This window comes from Perna viridis, chromosome 12 (assembly GCF_037379345.1).
Source record: "Perna viridis isolate PV_CMFRI_1.1 ecotype Kerala chromosome 12, ASM3737934v1, whole genome shotgun sequence".
Lineage (NCBI taxonomy): Eukaryota > Metazoa > Mollusca > Bivalvia > Mytilida > Mytilidae > Perna > Perna viridis.
In genome coordinates this window covers 30647298-30674073 of record NC_142456.1, presented here as the reverse complement: position 1 = coordinate 30674073, position 26776 = coordinate 30647298, and the positions used below count along the sequence as shown (strand labels likewise).

The 26776-nt window shown below is 32.6% G+C and overlaps 1 protein-coding gene across 2 annotated transcripts in view; it reads left to right on the top strand.

Moving 5' to 3' along the window:
• The window catches only part of LOC148601995 (phenylalanine--tRNA ligase beta subunit-like), a 39268-nt gene extending 12789 nt beyond the window's left edge, over positions 1-26479 (top strand). Inside the window, exons 2-18 of one of the 2 annotated variants that reach the window (XM_088554344.1) lie at positions 3055-3289; positions 7723-7846; positions 8721-8777; positions 9800-9866; positions 10436-10551; positions 11042-11192; positions 12023-12131; positions 13732-13864; positions 15148-15199; positions 17085-17146; positions 18496-18604; positions 20030-20128; positions 20582-20662; positions 22138-22230; positions 22847-22964; positions 23589-23744; positions 24849-26479. In XM_088554344.1, coding sequence (XP_088410470.1) covers positions 3232-3289; positions 7723-7846; positions 8721-8777; positions 9800-9866; positions 10436-10551; positions 11042-11192; positions 12023-12131; positions 13732-13864; positions 15148-15199; positions 17085-17146; positions 18496-18604; positions 20030-20128; positions 20582-20662; positions 22138-22230; positions 22847-22964; positions 23589-23744; positions 24849-25000 — 1737 coding nt within the window. In that variant the 5' untranslated portion in view covers positions 3055-3231 and the 3' untranslated portion in view covers positions 25001-26479. The remainder of the gene's footprint in view (positions 1-3054; positions 3290-7722; positions 7847-8720; positions 8778-9799; positions 9867-10435; positions 10552-11041; positions 11193-12022; positions 12132-13731; positions 13865-15147; positions 15200-17084; positions 17147-18495; positions 18605-20029; positions 20129-20581; positions 20663-22137; positions 22231-22846; positions 22965-23588; positions 23745-24848) is intronic. The other variant, XM_088554345.1, reaches the window with a different exon arrangement.
• The last annotated feature ends 297 nt before the right edge of the window (positions 26480-26776 follow it).

The window sequence follows — 26776 nt, the reverse complement described above, 5'->3', positions numbered from 1 at the left end:
TTTGAACAGACGGTCTGACAGTTGTAAATTTTGTCTCAAAATGTAGGGCTTATTGAGAGGGTCATTTCATATGCTGTATGTATGCACTTATCTCTTATTGTTTTCTCAATATCAAGGCCTGTAGTTTGTAGAGAGAAGGCTTTCTAGCACTCTATGAACTTTGATTGTGTATGCAAATGAAAGGTCACATGGACCAAAGATCATTGATGAAGGTCCCATGTTTCTACAACTTCTGGTTGTCGAAATATAAATTTGAAAAACTTAAGTATGATATTTCAAGGGATGTATGGTTTGATAATAAAATACATGTTTATGTTTATTCATTAGGTATTCATCTTGTGTACATGAAACAATTTTTAGATTGATTCTATCAATTATGGTTATCAAGATATGAGGGATTGAAATAAATTGTTTTAAGGGAACATAACTCTTAAAAATGATAATGAAATCCTTAGGAGGGTCATTTCCTAATAGAAAATGATGACATCTACATGTTCACCATGTATGATAATGATATCCTGAAAAATGAGTTAGGGGGACGTATTAACCATATTGATAAGACGCTAATGAATGGGAGATAACTTCTACAATGGATAATGAAATTCTTCATGGGATTATCCTGTAAAAGTCCAAAGAAAGGTCTATCGATGGTTGAATTTTGTAATGATATCTTGAAAGATGACACAACTGGGCCGTGCCAAAGTAAATATTGAAAGGGAAAAAAACTAGCACTCTTTGACCTTTAACCTTGGGTGCAAATGAAAGGTCACATGGACCAAAGATCATTGATGAAGGTCCCATGTTTCTACAACTTCTGGTTCTCGACATATAAATTTTTAAAACTTAGGTATGATATTTCAAGGGATATAACTCCCGTATGATTTGATAACAAAATACAAATTTATGTTTATCCATTAGGCCGTCTGCTTATGTGCATGAAACTGTTTCCAGAATTATTCTATCTCTTATGATTTTTAAGATATGAGCGATTAAAAGACACTGTTTTAAAGGGACATAACTGTTAAAGATGGTAATGAAATCCTTTGCATGGTCATCTCGTAATTGAACCTGACGACATCTACATGTTCACCAAAAGGCCATGATAACCTGAAAAATGAGTTCAGGGGACCATGTTGAAAAAAACGGCAATAAAAGGGAGATAACTACTACATTAGAAAAACAATAAGGTCAATAATGGAAGGAACCTACTACCAAAGTTGGAACTATATTTATAGACAACGAAAACCAAGGGGAATTAATTATGGTCTCATACCAACATTAGTAGGGCCACTAGGGGGATATTATATATACCTGTATTGCAATACACTACATGTATATAGTACATGTATACTCTTGCAATCACCTTGTGCCCATTACACATTTCTTTAACAGATTTCTCAGCTTCTTTTTGGGAGAATACTTAAATATTTGGTACATTACTTTTGCATATTGACTTGTATTGTGCCTCCCCTTTCCAGGTTCATCTTTCAGCATCTTCTGAACTACCCTTTTATTGTAAATGGTTGAGTTGGGCTATTCTTAGCACGAAATGGCATACAACATCTTCTTTAAGTTATTTTAAGTCAGGGTTTGACACTACCTTTATTTGTTTGGTGGTCAGCAGGACTACTTCAGAGGTAGAACAGATAGTCCACAGACAGTAATAATGGTTCTGTTCCTTGATCTTATGAAAAATAAGGCAAAATTTAGATGGCCTTTAGGACTACCATGAAATATTTTCAAGTAGTCCTCTCCAAAATTAGGCTAGCACAGGACTACTGTTAGTGTCAATCCTGCTTTAAGTTATCAGTAATAAATGTACCAATTTTATAATTGGCTGATAATTTAGTATGAATTGAATTCATACTAAATTATCAGCCACTTATAAAAATCCTTTAAGATTCATATGATAACTTGAGAGCAGAAGGAGTAAAATTAAATACTATATTTTTAATTTTGAAAGGTTGGGAGGTTGGGAAGCCTTTCGTGTTTTGAGTCTCTAAGAGGACCTTTGGTTGATATAGAATAAGCTAGTTTACTTAAGGTATTCAATGGCATGTACTCTGATTGAAAATAATAATATTTGTACCTCAAAATTTTTTCCTAGCCCACTGAAACATGTGGAATCATACATGTATGTTTCTCCTTAAAATTCAGGCAACCCCGATTTTGGTATTAGTTTCTTAACTTTTATGGTAGTCACAAGGAACTACACTGTTTAAAAAATACTAGATGACTGCAACAGTAAAAGCTGTTTATTGGAGTACACCTATAGTAAGGGACACAACTCTTACAAATCATTGGAACGTTTGTATTCATCATTTTACATCAATATAATGGAAGTGTCAAAGTAACTTGGACTGATTGCATTCTGTTTCAAAGGAAGGCTTGAAAGGCTTTTGTGAAATTGAATATGATACAAACATATCACTGATTTCAAGAGTTATGTCCCTTACCCTAGGTCTACCTCCTTAAGTCGAACCAGAAAATCTGTTTAACCTAGAGACTTTCTAAAGTCCCTTGTATAAATTGAAATGTTTTTTTTTTTATCCTTGATTAACCTAACAGTGCTCTAGGATTTTTCAAAATATTAGGTTTCCACAGAAAACTTCTAAATGAAGATGAACTTTCCCACAGTTGAATTTGCTTTCCAAACTTAAAAATTCTTTTAAAACTTCAAACTTTCTATTTGCTAAAGGGAAAGTGCGGCATAATAATCAATTTTCCCACAATAAAATTGCATTTGCCCCAGGTGAAGGGAAAGTGGAATCTTAGAATTCTGCCAAACACCTGTCTATTCCAAACCAAATGTAAAGTCCAAGAGAGTTTGGTTAAGACAGGTGTCACTGTACTTTGTAAACTGGTTTTGTATGGTTCTAATAGGATATTTAGTATTACATGCATGCTATTTTTAACCTCTTTGTTTCATTGCTATATGTTAAAGGGATATTACAATGAACTATGTAGTGCAGTACAGGTATGCCAGAATTAAATTAGAATTTCCATAAATATTTTGCTGACAGTGTAAATATACCCGTCGCTTATCATTTATAGGCGCTGTCTTATCAAGGACTTTATAAAAACTGTAGCTAACAGGAAAACCATACTTTTGCAAAAGGAAAGTAGACATTATTGCATCAGATTTGTAATAGTTCTTGGAAGAGCATCTAATTTTGGAGACTTTTCAAATTGATTTACAAGGACTATACCAGTCTTTTCTGAGCTGACACTATGCCTACCATTGAAGTGAAGAAGGATCTTCTCTTTAAGGCTTTAGGGCGAGAATATTGTAAGTTAAGTATAATATTTTAATTAAGATTACAAATGCATATATACCTGTATTTTTTTGAGATTTTTTTTTTTGTTTGCTTTTTTTAGCTTTTTTTTTTTTTTGGTACTGCTAAAGTTTCACTGATAGATAATTTATGATAATGTTTAAGTTAATAAGGAATGTTGGATGGTTTAAAATCCTAAAATATGAAATGAACGAACTGTATTGATGTGAAATCTGTTCATTCTGCAAAATTTTCATACAAAAATATTTTGACTGAGTTTGAAGACTTCAAATGATAGACCATTTATTTACAAAAAAAAGGAAAATGATTTCAAACAAATTTATACATGTAGCTTATTGTCTGAAATAAGAATTAGAAACTAGAAATTCCTTTAATATTGTGCATATTTATTAACAGTGCATATTTATTAACTGCATATTTATTAATAGTGCATATTTATTAACAGTGTTGTTAAAAAAAAATATTGTCCTTGCTTAAATTATGACTCATAGGATTTAGAAATAAAATATCAATATCTCAATAAGTTCAGGATATGTGATCCTTGAATTCTCGGTAACAATCGATTTTTGTGGGTGCATATCATATTTTTATCTTTGTTCTAAATATAGAAAGATTTAAGAATGAATTGAAAATGAAAGTAGATTGATAATGATTAGTATTTTATGTGTTAAAGAAAGGTGGAGTTTGTCTTCCCTTGGTTGAATGACCATTTTCTGATGAAGATGATAAGATTGTTAACTGTACTGTTGAGAAACTATCAAATCAGCCATGGGTTTCTCATGATGATCAAATCTATTGAATAATGGAAAGTTTAGGTCTGATCTTTGTTCTCAATTGTTAAATGAGTTGAAAGGGTCATACTATTCAAAAGATCAACTCTACTGAAAATCTTAAAATTCTCAGTAATTATTGATTTATTGTGGATGTGTTCTACATATAGATATATGAAGAATGAATTGATAATGAAAGTAGATTGATTAACCATCATTGATGAACATGATATAAGTGAAAATGGACATGTTATTACTTGAAGGTAGTTTGATTCATGCTATTACAGATATAGAAAGTTAATGACAAATTTTTTTCTTTTTTTAATAAAGGAATGTTTCTAATTTTAGAACAGGTTATTCCATATTTAACTTGTTCAAAAATTAGTACTAACATTCCTTATGTAATATCTAATAGACAACAGTCGAAATATTAGTAATTTATTTGTATGGGGGGAAAAGTTACCCCAGTTTTTTTTTGTGCCTACCCTGAATATTTTAGGGTAGATTGTTTCCCCATTAACTCAATGTAAAATGTTTAGGAACAATGAAATCATTTCTTTACCTACATGTACATGTACCTACAGAATCATATTTTTATCTTGCTGGTAGCAGGAAAAAAGACTATTATGTTTTTTAGTCTAATTAAAGCATTATTTTGCATTGATTATTTGAATCTTGGAGTGTGTGCAGACCTATCGACATATATGATGCTATATGTTATACAATATAACCTGGTTTGCTCAAAGAGAATCAACCAATGAAAGACCTTGTTACAAATCAAATTAAATTATCAGATGTATTAGGAGTGATCGGAATTAAACTTAACTCAATAACTGTCTGAAAGATAGTTTTATGAAAGTTTAGGGGACAACCATTTGGTTTTGAAGGGATTAGGGTTGGAACAAAATTGAAAATAGATATTTTTAGTGTGATCTTTTTGATCCTTTCCAATCACCCTGTGATTTGATATATGTGAAAAAGAAACATTTCAATGGGTATCATGGTGAAAATGAATATTAAAGAAATGTTTAAAAATTTTGATCAGGTATATAGTAACATGGTTTGTGGTAGTAAAGTGTATTCTGGCCTGAACCATGTTATTTTATATAACCTGTAAAAAATAGTAACATTCCTTATAGTTAAATGGTTATGGATTCCTCCAAATATTAAAACTTTGTTCTTTATCAAATGTTATTTTGTTTGGGATTATTTGAATTACGTAATTCGGACTAATCGACCTTGACGTTAAACAAAATAACTTTGTTTGGTAAAAAATAGTCGCCCAATCAGAAAAGTTGTTAAAAATCAAATTAAATTATTTTGATGGGAAGAAATCTTCTAAGCCACCCTTTCTCAATGTCGAATTGATGTCCTCTTAGTTTGCTCACCATCCTCTCCAGAAAAAGATTAACCTAAAAAATGGCAGTGTAACTGCCAGGAATTGCTCAGATTGCAGGATTTTGCCCAATTTATTGTCAGCTGGCCCCCAAATCCCATGTCTATCTTTCTTATAGCTTTGCTTTGCTTGGCATCAGAACCAACTTTTCTTTAAGGTGCCTCCTACTTCAAAGAGTAATCAAGGGAACCAAGGTTATAGTGGTAATCCAGGGACAAAGACCAAACATGGAAAAACAGACATACACAACAAAGAACATAAAGTAACTGAAATCATACATACAAAGTAACAAAAGCAAATGAGCAACTCGGACTCCACTAAAAACTGGGAGCATGGACCAGGTGCGTCCTCTGCTTTTCTAGAAACACCCGCCGAGTTGCTCATAAAAAATCAAATCCGGGGTAGACAAACAAGGAAAGGAAAAATATGACCCGTTGAATTAATCAGTTTTCATGGTGCAGATGGATGCACCATAACAATCCACAAGTTCAACCATAAAACTCCTGTTGTGATGACTTCAATCTTGTAGCAACATAACCCTGTTCCAGAAGCCTATTGGTTGGAGTTCTGGTGCGATACAAAAAGTCTGCAAGAAACCCTACTTCAAGAAACCTTTGAAAGCATTAAGTCTGTTCTTTAAACCACTATCCAATTAGAATTAATTGTAGCAAACAAAAAAAATGTGATATTTATTCTGCATGCAGGCCTTTCATTAAGAGGTGGTACCAGGTACTTTTACTCTTCTAAACTACTGAAAGGTACCGCTAGAATTTTAAAATTTCATACATTTTTATTAAACAAAATGATGAAAAGTACCTACTTCAAAACCAAAGGTACCTGCATTGCATAAAAATAATGAAACCCCTGACATATATACAGGGGTCCAAAATTACAGCATTGCGAGGTCTGGATTCCTCAATTTCTGACCTAAGACCTTTGAAATTTCATATACGTATATAGGTCTGGGACATTCAATTTTATTCACTGAATACTGACACTCTGACATGAATAATGAACACTCAGTATTTACTCATGTTGACAGTTGATTCAAAACTTGAAAATGGTGCAGAATCTTCCACTAGTACTTGAAAGTAATATAACTCCAGTTATTAACCAACTACATAAAATATGTTAAAATATGTCAAAAACTGACCAATTGATATGGATTCAAATCTGGCATTTATAATATGTAATTTCATATTGGCCCTGTTACAGGTTTCAGTCAATCATATTGGCCTCGACAGCCATATTGGCCCTCAGCGATGCCTCTGGACCAATACAACCACCTCGACCAATATGACAGAACTCAAACCTATAACAGGACCAATATGAAATTACATTTTTATTAACATATTGTATGAGAAAACGTTGCAATTCACACAGTGTATTTTAAGCTTTAATGATTGAAATACTTATGGTACAGACTTATAAAAAGTATCTATTCCTTTTTACACACTTAAGCTGCTTTAGCTGTCATTTTTGTAAATTTTTGTTTCTGTTGAAATATGCCTTAACTAGAAATTATTTCTACTGAATAGTACTTTTCCTGTATAATTTCATATGATATCCACAAATAAAATGCATTAACTAAATGAAATAGGTGATGCATATATTGTCATGCAATACAAAAAGTTGATACTTAAATATGGTATGCATGTAACTTCTGGTGACCTTTATCCGTGCATATGCTGTAAGGGTCAATTCTTAAAAAAAAAAATCTGATAGCACAGCAAAAGTGGTTAATCAATGGCATGGAAGACCCTTTTCTTTGATGGACTCAAGCCGTAAAAGAAAAAAGTCTGAATATAATGTAAGCATCCTTTTGTAATTTACATATAGTGATGTGGTATGGCACAAATGTGGTCAGTAATTGTCATTATTTATTTGAAAACTGATCAAGGAATAGATGAAATGAAAACAAGACATGTGCTTAATTATAATTGCTATTTTTAACCAAGGGGAAGTATTTTTTTAACCCAGGTAAATGTCATGGAGACAATCTTCTAAAGTAAGGGAGAAAAATTATTAGATTAGAGATATCGATCTTCACTGATTAAGAAAAGCATTGATTTGATAATATTCTGTAGGTATCGACATTTATTGGTTCAATAGCATTACTACAAACTTATTTCATTGAATCAGTAAAATTCAGTAAAATCTAAACTGAACAAAATTTAGCAGCTAATGCAGCCTTAAGGTTATGGCATTCTTAAACCTTTGAAAAATTATTTAGAGAAACTTATTCTCATGTATTTTTCAGCTTTTGAAGAGTTTGATGAACTAGGATTTGAGTTTGGCTTGGAGGCAGAGGAAGCCGATGAAGAGGAACTAAAAGAGAACCCAGATGCTGCAAATTTTTGGAAAATAGAAATTCCTGCTAACAGGTATCGTTTCAGTCAATGGCAGTATACTTTAACTATACAGTTTGATTAATATTTTAAAATTTTTATCTCTGCATGGTGATATTTTAGTCTGTAGTTTTAAAAGATCTATTTGTATTATATTGTTATAGCAGTATTTTGTCCATTTTCTACCATTTTTAAAAAAGTAACATTCAATATACACCCATTGTATGATGTATAAAGTTGTTTCATTATATCTCTAGAAAGTTTCTAGGTAGAGAGGATGCTTACCCTATTGGTGCACCTGGTCCATGCTCCAAATTTTTAGTTGCTTTCTAGTTGCTCATTTACTTTTATTACTTTGTATGTATTATTTGGTTATTTTATGTTCTTTGTTGTGTTTGTCTTTTTTCCATGTCTGGTCTTTGTTCCTGGATTACATTCTATTGATTTCCGCTAGAACCTTGATTCCCTTGATTACTCTCTCGCCAACAAAGTTCAGTTGTACAGGAATCATCCTGTCTGTGTGCCTGTCTGTTAATCAGTGCACATATCTTCTAAACTGATGAACTGTTATATCGTACTAAAATTTGGATGAAGGAATATTATAATTTTCTGATTCATTCAAAGGGAGGTTATTCAACTAAAGTGTTGATGTTGAACATTTAGACCATTTGAATCAGATTCTTTCAGTATCCCTAATTTGATCATTTTTTTTTTAATTAGAGTGGAGTATATATTGCAGTTACCTTGTCCATCCATTTGTCTGTCCTTTACACTTTTCTGTTACAGATTTCTCACCTTTTTGAGGAGGGAATGGCAAGATATTTTGGTATTATGCCATGTCTTCCTTTTCCTGGTGTACAACTTCTTGTTATTTCCATTTGTACAAGACAAGTATATACTTTTTTTTTAGATATGACTTGTTGTGCATTGAAGGAATTGCCAGAGCTCTTCTTGTATTCTTGGAAAAGTAAGTTTGATAACTCTTTGATTTTTTAGAAGGTGGAAGTTCATGGAAGTTCAACGAGTACATGTCTGACTAGTTAGAAGGCGGCTCCACAACTATTTGCCTGTCTAGGTAGATGGGGAGTTTAATGACTACTTGTTTTTCTAGATAGAGGGGGAGTTAAGAGACTACTTGTCTGTCCAGTTGGGAGGGAGTGATTTAATGACTACTTGTCTGTCTAGTTTTATGGGGAGGAGTTTAATGGCTACTTGTTTGTCTAGTTAGAGGAAGAGTTAAACAACTACTTGTCTGGCTTGTTAGAGTGGGGTTTACTGACTACTTGACTACCTAGTTAGAGGGGGGGTTAAGGACTACTTGTTTGTCTAGTTAGAGGAGGGAGGGGGTAACAACAACTTTAAATATCTTAAGAAGGAGAGGATATTTATTAAAAAGAAATAACTACGTGGGAAATGATCTTTTTCTTGACGGACCAAAGTTGAAAGGTCATTTGAGAAGAGAAGAGAGAGACAAAAAAGGATATGTTTTCCTTGAAATCTTGTTTCCAGATCTGAAAAAAATGGGAAATATAAATAGAATCATAGAAAAGGAACAAGTAAAGTAGCACTCCAGCTAAGAACCATGCGAAATGTGGTACATTGTTGGATATTTTTGTTATTGTTTTGATATTAAAGTAAATAGAAATTATTATAGGACTTTTTATATAGTCCTTGGTCTTAATAGATAGAAATTACATAGAAAGTAGTGTAGAATGCAAAATCAAGGGAGATTACTCTTTAAATACACTGAAATACAATAGAAACTATCTGATTTCTGAGTGTCAATTGTTTCCTAAGACAAGACAGATTAGAATGAATAATTAATTATGCATTATTTAAACCCATAAAGCAACTTGGTAACCAAAAACACAATTCTTTTTCCTGCCAAATATCAAAATTATGCCTAAGTACATTCATCTAAATATGAATTGTGTCAATGCAAAGTCGAGTATAACTCTTATTTTCTTTATTTTTTTATTTTTAATCCAGGAAAGGTGCACCCAGATATAAGATAGTTAGACCTCAGATTCTTCAACAGATGACTATTTCTTCGAATGTAAGTAATTGTTGTAAACCCTAATGTGATGTGAATGGTGTTCTTACCTTTATAGATTCTCCATAGTTTTTATATCAACTGCTTGTTATGCTCCCAGATGTAAGAAATAAAAGTAGGATTTTGGATGAACAAATTTCAGAGAAAAATTACACCATCAAATACTACAAAATTTCTTACATTGTTTCAATTTTTTCAATGTTATGAGAATTTGATTGTGGGAATTTCTAATAGAAAAAGACTATAGCTAAGGTGAAAATACATTGTCCAGGTGCGGATCCAAGGACTGGCATACCGGGCGTACCCCCCCCCCCCCCCAAATCGGTAAGATAAAAATTTTTCACCACAAGTTTCATCCCATAATATTTTTTGCCTTGCTTTGCATGGCATTTAATTCACTTAACGCCCCTTAACTCAAATCGTGGATCTACCGATGTTGTCAGATTCCCTGTTTTCTGATATACATGTTTCTTAAATTGCAAATTTTGCATAACTTATGACAGTAATTACGAAATAGCAACGACAATATTTCTGAGCAATTTCAAAAATATACTTTTTGTTTTCTTTTTAAGACAAAGGAAGTTAGACCATATGGAGTAGCAGCCATATTAAGAAATGTCAAGTTTACAGAGGACAGATATAAGAGCTTCATAGACCTCCAAGATAAGCTACATCATAATCTCTGCAGGTACATGTACATGTAACTTCATAACCTCAGCAGGTACATGTAACTAAAAAACCTCTACAAGTACATGGAACTTCATAACCTCTGCAGGTTACTCTAAACTCTGCAGTTACATGTAACTTCATAACCTCTAAAGATACATGTAACTAATTAACCTTTTCAAGTACATTCAACTTTTATAACCTCTGCAGGTACATGTAACTGAAAAACCTCTGTATGTACATAAAACTTCATAACCTCTGCAGTTACATGTAACTAAGGAATCTCTGTATGATCATCAATCCATTATTTTTTTCAAACATGATTTTTTTCTGTTTTAAAAAGGAATTCTGCTTTTTTCATTCATGATTTTACCATTATGAGTCTTTTTGGTGAAGTGCATTCAACACTTTTTTGTAACTTTTTTACAGCTGATTAAAGCTATACCAACATATTTAATCCATTATTTAACTCCTTTTGATTTAATTGAGTAATTATTTGCATATCTTTCCAGGAGGAGAACATTGGTTGCTATAGGAACACATGACCTTGACACAATCCAAGGTCCATTTTTGTATGATGCAAGACCTCCTGCTGACATAAAATTCAAACCTCTGAATCAGGAAAAAGAGTTCACTGCTCCTGAAATGATGGAAATGTATTCTGTAAGTTCATATGGCATATAGCTTAGTTTATAAGTAGTAGTCTTTGACCCTCTACTGCTAGTTGAATGAGACAAAGGAGTTAAAATATTACAATGGTGGTTAAATTTTCACAGCAGGGGGTTAAAGTATCTCAAGAAAGGGGTTGATTTATTGCAGAAAGGGGGTTGATTTATCCCAGCAGGGTGGTTAAAATATCACAGCAGGGGATTAATTTATCACAGCAAGGGGGTTAAAATATAACCGGGAATTTAAAATGTGGCAGCAGCGGGGTTAATTTATCACACCAGGGGGGTAATTTATAGCGGCAAGGGGGTTGGAATTTCATAACAGGGAGGTTGAAATATTGTAGAAAGGGGAGGGGTAATTTATCGCAGCAGTGGTTTAGCATTTCGCAGCAGGGGGGTTAAAATATAATATTGTGGAGCCATACCCTCCAATCATTAGAAATAAGCCATGCTATCTAATATCACATGTGTATCTCCTTTTTGTAGTTGGACAGTCATTTGAAGCCATCCATTCCAATCATTAGAGATAAGCCATGCCATCTAATATCACATGTGTATCTCCTTTTGTTGTTGGACAGTAATTTGAAGCCATACCTTCCAATCATTAGAGATAAGCCATGCTATATAATATCACATGTGTATCTCCTTTTTGTAGTTGGATAGTCATTTGAAGCCATACCTTCCAATCATTAGAGATAAGCCATGCTATCTAATATCACATGTGTATCTCCTTTTTGTAGTTGGACAGTCATTTGAAGCCATACCTTCCTATCATTAGAGATAAGCCATGCTATCTAATATCACATGTGTATCTCCTTTTTGTAGTTGGACAGTCATTTGAAGCCATACCTTCCAATCATTAGAGATAAGCCAGTTTATCCAGTTATCTATGACAAGAATGGTGTTGTTTTGTCTATGCCACCAATTATCAATGGTAAATATTAAAATTCCCTATATGGTTATAGGAGTGGGAAGTCTAAGCTGTGTTTTTTTGCCCCTTTTTTGGGAACCTTATACCCAAACTCAACAGGGGAGGGGGTATATTGAAATCACCTTGTCTGTCTATTATTCAGTCTGTCCGTACAAATTTCAAAAAAAATTATCTCAGCTCTCAATGGATTGATTTCAAATTTGGTGTGTAGTTAAATATACGTTGGGAATGCATTATAAGCAATTTTGAGTACTTATATGGAATGATAGAGAAAATTTTTGTCACAAAAATCTTGGCTCCCAATGGATGGATTGATATCAATTTGGTGTTTAGCTTTTTTACACAGGCAAATATTTTTCACATGAAATTCATGTTAATCAAGCTTCACGTAAAATTCACATGAAATTAACATGATGTTTTAAATTCACTTAACACAAATTTCATGTCAACATTTCATGTGAATTTCACATGAAGGCTCAATTCACCCAAATTTTACGTGAAATCTGTCACTAAGTTTATTTGCTCAATTCATGTGAAAATCATTTGAAATTCGTGTGAAAATCATGTGAAACAATTTTGCCTGTAGTTTGGTCACATGTTGTAAGTGATTTTGATTGCTGTATCAACTTCCTGTAAAGTAGAGGTATGACAAGCATGCAATTTCGTGTTTGTACCAATCAACATAGATGTAGCAGTATTTCTTCTAAAATAATGCAATTAGGAGCTACACAATGTTAGTTCCCGTAACATGGCTCCACATCAGAGAAGTATAAGCTATGGTTAAAATACATGTGGCATTCATAAGTGTGCATTAAAATATTGAGTGGACGATATCACATAATAATGACCAGGTCATTATCACTCAGTAATGCCTGCTTAAGGTTCTTCAATGAAATAAACCTAGTTGCATATGTAGAGAGCATTGTTGATAAATTGACTGCCCTTGTGAAGTTGTAATGATTCAATGGTATCATTGGTGTTTCAGGTAATACTACTGTCCCTTTGGCAGTCAATTTGTTATGATATCCCCCTTACATAAGCATCTGTTGAATAGATACATATTGGTGAAATAACATTTTGTTTATACAGAAGAATGAGATCTTAGAAAGATATCCATATTTTGCAAGTTGTTGTTATAATTACATTTGCATAAAGTAATAATTATGTCCCTGTCTTTATCTGTCTACATAAAATGCCTTCAAACTAAATCTATATTCTACATTTTCTTAAATGAAAACCTTTTCGACTTTAAAATTGGTTCATTTAAAGTAGACCTAGGATAAGGGACATAACTCTTGAAATCAGTGATATGTTAGTATCATATTCAATTTTACCAAAGCATATCAAGCTTTTATTTGAAACATAATGAAATAAAAGTTACTTTGATGCTTACATGAGATTGATGTAAAATGCTGAATATACATGTTCAATGATTTGTAAGAGTTGTGTCACTTACCCTAGGTCTACCTCCTTAAGAAGGGTGTTTGGTTCAAATTACAGTTAATTTAATATAAGGACTTTAAAATGTGTCTGGTTTTTGGAAATGCAGGGTTTGGTTAAGACAGGTTTTACTTGTGATACTTTTAATAATTATATTTTACAGGTGACCACAGTAAAATCACCTTGAATACGAGGAATATCTTTATAGAATCTACAGCAACAGATCTGAACAAGGCTAAAGTTACATTGGACACGCTGGTGACTATGTTCAGCGAATACTGTGACAAACCTTTTACGTAATTATCACAAAACTTACTAGATTATAAAGTCTTTGTATTTTTGCATTATGTATGTACCTTTTAGCCTTAATTATGTAAATATTATGATTTGATTTTGATCAGAATGAGAGAGTTTTCTTGACTGTGTATGTTCAATATGTCATATTAGAATAGATTCTAATTAATGATTTTATGATGCTGGGAATTCAGGGAATTACCATTTATTGATATGACCTATGTAGCATGAACATATGCTGTTTTTTTTTTTAAAGAAATAAACCAGAGTGATCTCTCTTTGACCATAAAAATTTACTGTTTTGGTTAAATCAATAAACAGTAATTATCAAGCACAATATCATAAATTACACACTATCCAACTTTTAATGAAATTGACCAGGGATATTGATAATATCAATTCCTTTAACATTATACTTTATCAGTTATGTCCATAGTAGAATAATTATAAAACTCATGTACATGAGAAAAATTTAAACATATGTTTTCATATGTATGAAACATGGAACATGTGTCTAGAACCAATATAGCAATACTTGATTTTGAGCATATAAAAACACAACAATCACAAAAATCACTCAGAAATGTACCATACATATGTATAAAGTCCTAAACATAGTTTCCATATGATGTATATATTTACGTGTTTTGCATGTATTAATAAGTTGGTCCAAAACATATGTTTTTGATATTGGTCCAGTATTGGATGTTGAAAAAAAGTAATAATTTTAGCCTGTAAGAAGGTAGACCTAAGACAAGGGACACAACTCTACAAGTCATTGGAATGCTTGCATTCAGCGTTTTACATCAATCTCATGTAAGCATCAAAATAACTTGGACTGATATCATTCTGTTTCAAACGAAAGCTTGATAGGATTTGTTGAAATGTGGTGATACAAACATGTCACTGATTTCAAGAGCTACTGTGAAAGTACTAATGGAAATGGGGTACCAGTATTTGTGGTTTTCGTGGGAAGGCCAATCCACGAACTTTGGTTCCCATTGAATAGGCAATTTTAATTGATGTGTATACTGAAAACCTCAAAACCACGAATTCAAGAATCCACGACTTGTGTTTCTTCCCAAATCCACAAAAATTGGTATCCAGGAATTAAAGTACTTTCACAGTATGCCCTTTACCGTAGGTTTACCTCCTTAAAGCACATATAGATCTGGCTTGGGCTTTAATTTGAAATCTTAACCATAAAAATAAATTGCTGTTTTTTTAATGTAAATATGCAGAAGTGTAGGTAAATTTTTTAATTTCAATATTTTTCTCATTTTAGAGTAGAACCTGTAGCTGTGACACATTCTGATGGTAGTGTCCATGAATATCCTGTAAGTGTAGTATCCATGAATACTGTGTAAAGTATAGTATCCATGAATACCCTGTAAGTATTGTATCCATGAATACCCTGTAAAGTATAGCATCCATGAATACCCTGTAAGTAAAGTATCATTGAATACCCTGCAAAGTATAGTATCCATGAATACCCTGTAAGTATAGTATCCATGAATACCATGTAAAGTATAGTATCCATGAATACCATGTAAGTGAAGTATCGATGAATACCTTGTAAGTATAGTGTCCATGAATACCCTGTAAGTATAGTATCCATGAATACCCTGTAAGTATAGTATCCATGAATACCCAGTAAAGTATAGTGTCCATGAATACCCTGTAAGTATAGTATCTATGAATACCCTGTAAGTAAAGTATCCATGAATTCCCTGTAAAGTATAGTATCTATGAATACCCTGTAAGTATAGTATCCATGAATACCGCGTAAAGTATAGTTTCCATGAATAGCCTGTAAATGAAGTATCCATGAATACCTTGTAAGTATAGTGTCCATGAATACCCTGTAAGTATAGTATCCATGAATACCCTGTAAGTCAAGTATCCATGAATACCTTGTAATTATAGTGTCCATGAATACCCTGTAAGTATTGTATCCATGAATACCCTGTGAAGTATAGTGTCCATGAATACCCTGTAAGTAAAGTATCTATGAATACCTTGTTAGTATAGTATCCTTGAATACCCTGTAAGCAATGTATCTATGCATACCCTGTAAGTATAGTATCCATGAATACCCAGTAAAGTATAGTGTCCATTAATACCCTTTAAATATAGTATCAATGAATACCCTGTTAGTATAGTATCCATGAATACTGCGTAAAGTATAGTATCCATGAATACCCTGTAAGTGAAGTATCCATGAATACCTTGTAAGTATAGTGTCCATGAATACCCTGTAAGTATAGTATCCATGAATACCCTGTAAAGTATAGTGTCCATGAATACCTTGTAAGTAAAGTATCTATGAATACCTTGTAAGTATAGTATCTATGAATACCCTGTAAGTAACGTATCTATGAATACCCTGTAAGTATAGTATCCATGAATACCCAGTAAAGCATAGTGTCCATGAATACCCTGTAAGTATAGTATCTATGAATACCCTGTAAGTATAGTATCTATGAATACCCTGTAAGTATAGTATCCATGAATACCCTGTAAGTAAAGTATCCATGAATACTCTTTAAGTATAATTGTTATAGGTAGAAAATGCATTTTAGAATCCCTTATAATGTTCGTTGTTTCTCCAGTAAATTATACCAAAGTTTTTGATATTTTGGAATTATGGCTTCCCGCTACATGCCATATTTTTGGTCTTTACCTGATACTGTTAACATATTAATTTCCACAGTTGCTAATTTTCACATATTCTATCAAGTGGTTTCAAGAAAATGTTAAGCAAAAAAAAAAAAAATACCAAAGTGTCAGCAGTAGGATGATTCAAATATGTCAAAATCCCAAAATATGACCTGAATGTGAACACATGAAACAGAAGTGACCTAAATATACAATGTAGAGTACCAAACAAAATAGATAACATTTAAAAACTGAAGATAAGGGATCAAAGACATCACACAAAAAACTGTAAACATTTTCAAAACCTAGATTGTTAAATATACTGGTAATCGTCTTATTCAAAGTTCAATTAATCTACAATATTTTGTTTAACCACACAAACATTGATACCAACAACATTCTTTTACAATAAATGTGAAAACTTAGTGTATAAGAAGAGACTTCGGTTGTCATTCTATACCCTCTCCTTTTTCTGGTGAATGTACAATGTTTCTACATACATAGTGTTTCTTACATGTTATAATTATTAATAACATTTTTAATGCTATGTTTTTATCTTGATAGGAATTACCATACAGATTTGAAACAATTGATGTGGAAGATGTCAACAGGAAAGTTGGAATCAAGTGAGACATGAATTTTTGAATAATTTCCCTTATACATGTATCATGTTTTATTAACTGACCAATGAAAATTTAAGTTTGTATGATGTCTATTCATAAGAAAGAAATGTTGTAATCTGAGGTCTGGGACTCTTAATTTCTGATTTCGAACCTTTGATAATTTATGCACCTGGGTCCAGGACCTACAATCCTTTTTATTGAAACTAAAGTAGTACTCCAGCTAAGAATCATGCAAAATGTGATGCATGGGTAAAAAGCCTACATATTTTTATTTTTGATATTTTTTTTAAATTGCCATAGAAACAGAAATTAACATTCAGTTTTTCATATAACCTGTGTTCTTAAGAGATAAAAATTATATAGAATGCACTGTAGATTTCAAAATTAAGGGAGATAACTTTGTAAATGACACTCAAATACAATGGAATCTATTGGATTTTCAATGTTGATTATCTCCTAAGAGCAGGCTGATTGGAATGAATAATTACACATTCCATAGTAAAGACCCATAAAACAACTGAAGCTTAATTACAAAAATATAAATATGTAGACTTTTATTAGGGTGTATCATATTTTTCAGATTTTACATGATTCTCACAAAGACTGCTACTTAATTGTGGACATTTGATTTTTGCCAAGTGGATCATACATTTTAAATATAGTTGGAAAAGTCCAGCAGACCATTTCACAAAGCACTTATAAGACTTGCATGTTAATTCTTAACAATTATATGGGAAGTTTTGTTAAACAATGCATAGGACCTTCCATCTTTTAAGTAAATTTTAACTCCTGGTATTTGTTCATGAGTCGAAAATTTGTTTATTGTGAAGAGAAATTTATTGATAATTATGAGTAACAAAAATATATGATCACTTGTGCTGATGTTATATGTTAAATCACCATGTTACTCATAATCATATTTTTACGTTGGTCTTGGCCTCTTGGGGTAGCTTGCTGGCCTGAAGTGTGAGAGGTCATTGGTTTAATTCCTCTTGGCCTTTTGGGGTAGCTTGCTGGCCTGAAGTGTGAGAGGTCATTGGTTTAATTCCTGGCAGAGTTATACTGAAGACTTTTGAATAAACAGTCACTGGTTCTCCACCACGCACTTGATATTAAAAGAAATAGAGTGATGACTGGTTATTTTTGAGTCAGAATCATGTGTCCGAGTAGAGTGGCATGCCTGCCTGCAGCTGTAAAGATCTGGCTGAGTGTGATTGGCAAGAACAAAGCAGGATCTGTTCTGTTGATAAATCCTTCTTGTCCTGAATGCAAGAGGATGTTAAACCATAATAAATCAATCAGAGTACCTGCTAGATGTTACTCAAGGCTTACCATTGATTTGTTTATTTCAGTATACCAGCTGACCAAATGTGTAAGTTACTGACCAAGATGTGCTTACAGTCTGAGGTTCTGCCAGGAGGAAAAGAAATCAAAGTAGAGATTCCACCCACCAGACATGATATCCTTTAAAAGTTATGACCACAACCTGTAGAGTCCATTGGTGATCATTATACAAATGCCAAAATATTTGGGGTCGTATAATGGTCTGGCCCTGTCATTGTCTGTGTCGGTGTCTAAAGACTCTTGGTTTTGTGTCATAACTTTTATATCAGTAGGTTGATTTTTATTGAAAAAAATTACCACAAGGTTCTGAACAACTAAAAGTAGGTTGGTATTGATTTTGGGGGTTATGGTCCCAACCATTTTGGAGTTAGGGGACAGAAACGGCTAAAAACAAGTCTTTCATAAAAGTATATAACTCCAGTAAAAGCATCTGAATATCTATGATATTGTTCCACAATATTCTTTACCATTAAGGACAGACTGGAATTTGTTTTAGGGATTGTGAATTATACCAATTAGAAATTGGGGTCAAAAAAGGGCCAGAAACAAGCATTTTCCTGATGTTGAGATTATAATTTGACAAAGAGTTAATAGATTTCTTTTAAATTGTACTACAAGGTGACATACTGCAAACCAAAGTCTAGGGTTGATTTTTTGGGGTTGTTTATAAAGAATAAATGGACAAAAAGGGGCTACTTTGATTCAGGTCATATTCTTTTCCTATACCAAATGTTTTATTGGAATTTAAATTTATAATTGAATCTTGTTTGAATGTTGTGTCCATAATTGCCCCATCTGTTCAGGGTTTCACCTTGTATGTCATATCAAGCTGCACTTTGAGAAGCACTCTACCCCAGACAAGACATTTTATTAGCTACTCAAGCCTCATTCCCTTGATCTCTATTGCTGTCAATCTTCTTATTTTTCTTTTCCCACATATGTCTTTTGACTGACATATTGTTTAAACCACTGTTTTTATGCAGTTTAAATAATTATTCACTTTGAAGGATTTATTATTTTTTTTGGTACAGAGTTTTGTTTTTGTGAATGGGAACTCCTTTCTGTATACATAATATATTGTTTTCTGCAGAGAACTGAAAAATATGGTTTTCTATCCATTCTTCCATCATGTAAGATTTCTGTATGTTAAATATTTGGTGCTACATTCTGATTTCCATTGATAGATTTTAATGAAACTTGCACAGATGGAAAATTGAGTGACAAGACAAGGCAAGAAAACTGTACATTTTGTCAGGAGTGGGACTTTGACAACTGCTCTTGTTTATCTCAAAAGCTTTGTAGGACCTCATAATGAGGATGTAGCCTCAGCGACATCCTGTATATGTACATTGTAGGACCAGAACTGTAATTGGCTTAAAAATATTCCGATGGAAGTGGCAAAACCTGTCAACACAGAAATAGACAGTTTGGCAAGTGTGGGTGCGCTGTTTTGTCCTTAATTACAACATTGAGTTTCGTCCATCATAGGCATAGCCTAAAAATCATAATATAAGTTAATTTTTTCCTTAATCTGTGTTACATGTGATCCACCCTTGTGATATCATAGAAGATGTAGCCATATCATACGGCTATAATAACATACAGAAAAAAATACCTAAAACCAGTACTATAGCTAATCAGGTATGTCCTAGATATTGACATTTGATGTGACATATATCTTGATTTGATTGATATCCTTAATTAAAGCTTCTCAAATATTGGACATCTACAGTTATCTTCAATAAAAGCTATCTTCTAAGTAGTAAAAAATAAACTCAGATTTGGAAATATTGATTTTATTGTCCAGCATTTGATTGAAAGTAAAATTTTAACTAAGAATTTGAGAATACTAGTGATAAAACTTATAATTCAAACTATTTATCAAAATAAAACTTGAAACAAAATATTCCATGAATTGTATTAAACAAACACAAATTTGGTATACAGGCAAATTTTCTTCTCGTGAAATTTATTGAAATTTCACCTAAATTGAGATTTCACAAGAATCTCATGTGAAGTTTTTCACATCAACTTCACCTGAATCCCTATTTCATGTGTCTGTATGCCTAACATTAATATTCTGTTTTTCTTTAGTTTCCAATCAACAAGTTGACAGATCTACTCAGACAGGAAGTAGCTGCTGCTGGGTTTACTGAAGTTCTCACCTTTGCTTTGGTAATTACAGCGAGTAATGTAGTTAACTTCACAGAATAGATAATCACCTGATTAACTTATTTAGATTGTCAAGTGGACAATTGACTAACGATTTTTTTTTTTATGTTAGATTGAATTACATAAAAAATGATCCAAAATCTAAATCTTCTTGTTTTTTTTTCAATAAATACCTCTCTGTCTAAGAATCTGGCAAAATGTGTTTTAGGTGTTGCACATGAAGGAATAAAATGCAGGGATTTTATTGCCTTTACTAAGTATTTATATCTGATAACCTTCAGAAATAACCATAAATATTGGTAGGATAATTTTAGTTGAAATACACTATTGAAAAATGGTTAATATGTTCCCACACTTTTTTGTTATATAAGCAGTCAAAAAATGTCTATGTCACAGATACTTTTGGATAAATTTGAACAGCTTTCCAGTTGTTTTCTAGATATATTGAATATTTCTGAGGCATCATTGAGAATTATGATGTGCCACTATTTGCCTGATTCTTACACAGAATGTTTCTTCACTACTTACTGTAAGACAATTTAAGAGTAAATGTATATAAGAATCAGGCAAAATGGGAAACATGCATGTCAAAAACCCACAATCGACAATACAATTTCACTCAATGATGCTTTTTCTATTTGAAAAGACTATTATTTGATCTCTGCATCACTGGATTTGGTCAAAAATTTTTCAATAGAATGTGAGAAAAATGAGGAGTTATCTGCCCTTGAAATGTTCATGTTCGGTGAATTTCAATGAAATTTTAACTCATCCAAAATGAAATACAAAATCTTGTTTTTTTTTCATTTGAGTCCGAAGATGCAAATAGTCAAATTAAACTTTAAAAATAGTGGGTTTTTCACATCAATTCTAGAATCAATTTTGTTTCACTTTTCACTTTGTTTTCACTTTAGTCCAATTATATTCATAGTTTTTTTTTATATTTGTAAAACCACTCAAACAAATGTAACCCCAGTCTGGCTTGTGTTGGGGGTAAAGTTGCCTGTTAACCTTTGGAACAGTTCATGTTGGAGCCTCTTCCCTATCGACACTGTCTCAGTAGGGAGATTCTCTCGTATTGACACTGTCTCAGGTGGGAGATTCTCCCCTATTGACACTGTCTCAGTGGGCAGATTCTCCCCTGTTGACACTGTCTCAGATGGGAGATTCTCCCCTATTGACACTGTCTCATATGGGAGATTCTCCCCTATTGACACTATCTCATATGAGAGATTCTTACTTGAAAGCAAATTTATGGTTTAAAAATGCAATTATTTAGTATTTTTCACAGAAAATAAAGTAATTTTAACCAAAAACCTACTACAAGTCTTGCATTGTTATTTGGGAGATTCTTAATTTTTCTTTGATTTTGTGGGAGACTCCTACCTAATGTGGGAGAGTTAACAGGTATGGGTACAGAGTGCATATTTGATCATTTGTGGAGAATGGGAGAAAACATGTTTATTGCTATCTTGTAGTGCTCTAGAGATGATGTTTCCAAGAAACTTAGGAAGGAATTAAAGGAGACTAAAGCTGTACACATAGCCAACCCCAAGACCTTTGAATTTCAGGTAATGGAAATTGAATATCTTTCAATCAACACTGCTGTTGCATATCCTGGTTTTAAGTGGAAGAATAATCCATGTGCACTTTATTTCAAATATTGAACACTTTGGACCAAAAATTGATGGTTAAGTAGACATCAAAGTTTAAGCTCATGATATGCCCATCATATTCATGTTCAAAGTCCTATTACTAAAAATAGATTCCTGGAAAATATCTCTAATCATAAGAGATCATACTTTCTTGTTGTACCAAAAAAAAAATAATACAATTCATTAAAGTATTTTTGAATTCAAATGTGTGGATAGATAGGTAGAGAGAATGTGTGGGTAGATAGGTAGAGAGAATGTGTGGATAGGTAGAGAGAATGATATAATACAGATGAAAAAAAATGGAAGCATCCATTTGAGACAAGTATTACTGTAACCCCCCCCCCCCCAAAAAAAAAAAAAAAAAAATATTAAGTGTGTATTTTGAGATTGTGGCCAGAATAAAGATGAAGGAGATGCATCTTGGAGATGCTTCTTGTTTTTGTTTTTTTTTAGTACGTTGATATGCAATTAGTATTGGATAATTCAGAAGTGCATAAGTTTTCGTTATTTCAATGGTTTATCTTTTTTTCAGATTGGAAGAACTACTCTTTTACCAGGAGTACTGAAAACAATAAGTAATAACAAAAGTATGCCACTTCCCCTCAAACTCTTTGAGATATCTGATGTCATATACTGTGATAAAGAGAAAGGTATGTATCAGTTACAGGCAAATGTGCCACATATGCGAATCATATGGTTTGCATCATATGTTGATCATATGAATTAGGACCATTTGATAATCATGTTTTAGTTTACATACATTTATTGCATGATTAGCATATGATAATCATGTTTTTCACAAACGTATGATTACCATATGTTTTTCAAGCCAAAATTAACATATGAGAATCATATGATTCAAGCACTATATGATTATCTGAATATGTTTGTTCAAGGTCATCTTTGAGAAAAATTAGAAAAATCTATCCACTCAAAGTATTTGATATGATCTGCCTTAATACAATGATTTTTGGACAAATCATAATGTGTCATTCATATTCAAAATTTCATTCCCGAACTTTGAATAGATTTTTTATACAAAAAGATATGTGGTATACAGCAATTTGTCTGTCCACACACATTGCACAATAAATTCACAACTCTCTGTAGGAATATGTTATATTTCAGTACAATCTTAGAATGAAGCTCTTTCCTTGGTTAATATTGGACTATTGGCATTAAAAGAAAGGGGAACGGCATATTATGTGCTTTTTATGTTTCCCTCAGAGAGCGGCATATGTTTAATATATAAAAAAAAATCCTTTGATTTTCAGATGTTGGAGCCAAAAATGAGAGACACCTGTGTGCAGTGAACTATAACAAATCATCAGGATTTGAAGTTATGAAAGGACTACTGGATAGAGTGATGCAGCTCCTGGAGGTTCCCATTGTTAAATCAGACACTGGCTACTATATCCAACCATGCAAAGGTAAGGCAGTCATGGCGAAATTCATCGGACATGACTAGTACTTTTAGTCGCCGGTCCGGTAAAATTTGCGTGATTTCCGGACCAGTACATTTTTTTTTAAACATGCCTCAACCGGAACTTCTGGTTTAAAGATGTCCGAATTTGGGGCAAATTTAAATTGGATTTTTTCGGTCCAGCAGATTTTGTTAGGTTGCCAGACCAAATGTCCAACAGGTTGAAAAATGATTTGGCCAGGTCTTGTAAGGACTGTCCCAATAGGAGGGGAGGGTTGAAAAAAAATTTGTTTTTTAATCTCCCTGAAGGTCACAATCATTAAATCAGACCCTGGCTAAAATAGTTTCTTTTTAACCCCTGTAGGCCCGAATTATTAAATTAGACATGGCATACTGCATCCAACTGTGTAATGGTAAGGACTGTTCCATTTAGAGGGGAGGGTTGAAAAGTTTGTTTTTTAACCTCCTGTAGGCCCCAATTACTAAATTATACATGGCCTACTATATGCAGCTTTGCAAAGGTAAGGACTGTCCCATTTGGAGGGGGTTGAAAGCTTGTTTTTTAACTCCTGTTGGCCCCAACTATTATCAGACATGGCCTGCTTCATCCAACTGCAAAGGTAAGAGCTGTCCCATGAAGGTGTGGTTTTTTAGGCATTTGAGATCTGATTGGTTAAGTCAGACATAGCTTACTACATCAATTCATGCAAAGATAAGGGTTTTCCCATTTTTAGGGGTGGGTCATACAGTACCTGAACTCGTCTATGCAAAAAAAATTACAATTAGTCATTGATCACCAATCAGTCATTGATCTATATTTTACAGATTCCGTTGTTTTATTTGTCAATTTTACACATATAAACATTAGATTTAAATATTAGATTCAGGGACTGTAGGGATATTAGTAGTTATTTTAAGCAATTTCATCAAACACTGAAAAGGTTGTGGCTGTTGGGAGTGGAGGGTCAGTAGTTAGTTTTTTTTTAAGCTAAATGAGACCCCATTTGTTAAGTCAGACATGGTCTATTTACATTGAATGTAACTTACAACAATAACATACTGCAAATATGGAATTTATTGCATTCACATTAATAAAAACTCCATTTTTCAGATGCAACATACTTTGATGGAAGATGTGCAAAAATCATGTACAGCAACAAATCTATCGGTACTATAGGAGTGCTGCATCCAGATGTCCTTAAAGAATTTGAGCTGCCAAATCCTTGTTCATGCATGGAACTTACTATTGAGCCATTTTTATAAACTATACAATGGACACTGAAACTTATTGTCATTTTTTAATAATTTATTCATTCATGATATGGAGCTTGCAATTTAGCCATTTTTAATGATTTTATGAACACTTCTAAAAGATTAATTTATGTCATGTACGACATGTTGTTGCTTGATGTCTTCTTGCAGTAGTTTTGACCTTCAACTGTTTAGTGAAATAAGTATAGAACTATGGTTTTGTGTGGATTCTTTCTTCAATTTACTGTTTTTTCCTTATGTTTAACCAAACAGTAAAATCAGTCTTAGCTGGACCATTTTTGCATGTTTTAGACTGCAGAATTTATTCTGTATATAAAAACTGTATTTTTTTTTGTTGACAAGATGAAATTGTTATGTAGGGACTTTAGAGGTTTTACCAAGTTTATTAAAGGTACATTATTAATGGGACAATCATACCCTACCACACATAATGACCAGGTATTATGTGATACCCTCTGAAAAGTTTCGTGTCTGTTCATCTGTCTCTTTGTCCCCAGATAGTTTTCATATGATGAATTGAGAAAGGATCGGTGAATTTTAAAAAAAATTTGAACAATTGTTCAGTACCACTTAATACAGGTTAAAATCAATTTTTATTAAAATCCAACATGTAGTTATCAAGTAAGGTCATTTTGAATATTTTGCCATCCCCCTTTTTTCACCATTATGTAGCAGAGTAACACTGTTATTGTTTGATAAATGCCCTATTTTTTTTTAAGATTGCAGTCGATATATTTTCGCTTTTTACTCTTTGACCTTCAAGACGCTCTTCCATGAAAACAGAAGTCACCTGATCGCAATTCTGTTTCCCGATTGGCCAAATACTGATGAAATAGTGGCGTTCGAAAAAACTGTATCAAAATTGCGTGCGATGTGTTATTTCCTGAATGAAATGCAGATAATTAAAAGTAGAAAGAACAAAATTTTACTGCGTCGGCTATCTTTTATTTTTTAAAGATAGTACTTGTTTTCATGTATCTGCACATAAGAATGATTTTTATTCTTAAATTTTGTATGCATTGTGACTGAACGTAATTTTTTCATAAGTTTTGTCATTAATCTTAATCATGTGATACCCAATTTTCTTAAATACTGGAAAATATAAACTTGATATTTTTGCCTTTTTTCATGGTCTGCTTTCCCACATTTTTTTTCAGAATTGTTCATCTAATTGTATAATGTTCTGTGAAGGAAATAATCATGGTAGTTTAATTTCCCAGTTCCAGGTCTTACCATGAAAAGAGCAAAAATATAACTGCTATGAAATTAACTGTTTTACAGTATTCCTAATTGAAACTCTATATATCAGGCTAATACTTCAGGTTGATATGTATTGTAAGTCTTGTGGATAATTTCTTCATTTTACACAATTTGGTTTGGGATTTTACTCATTTGAGTTAATGTGATGTATGTAGTACATGCATAAAATTCATTCTTAATTTGGATTATTGAGTAAATCTTTTTTTGGTACATTAGAGTAAAGTTATTATCTATATATGTATATATGACCTGAAAACAGCCTTTCTGCCAAAAACCAGATTTATCATGTGATCTGTTCAGGGTAAAAATGGAGATTATTTTTTTTTTATTTATGAATGAAGGAATTTTTTAGCTAGATATTTGAAACAGACATTCAGTTATAAATGTGTATGGCCATATGGATCTGGCAATGAAGTTATATACAGTTAAAATCTGTCTAATCCAAACATGTTTTGGACTTGAGAATTAGTTCGGTTTTATTTAGACAGTTGTTTGATATTTTAAAGG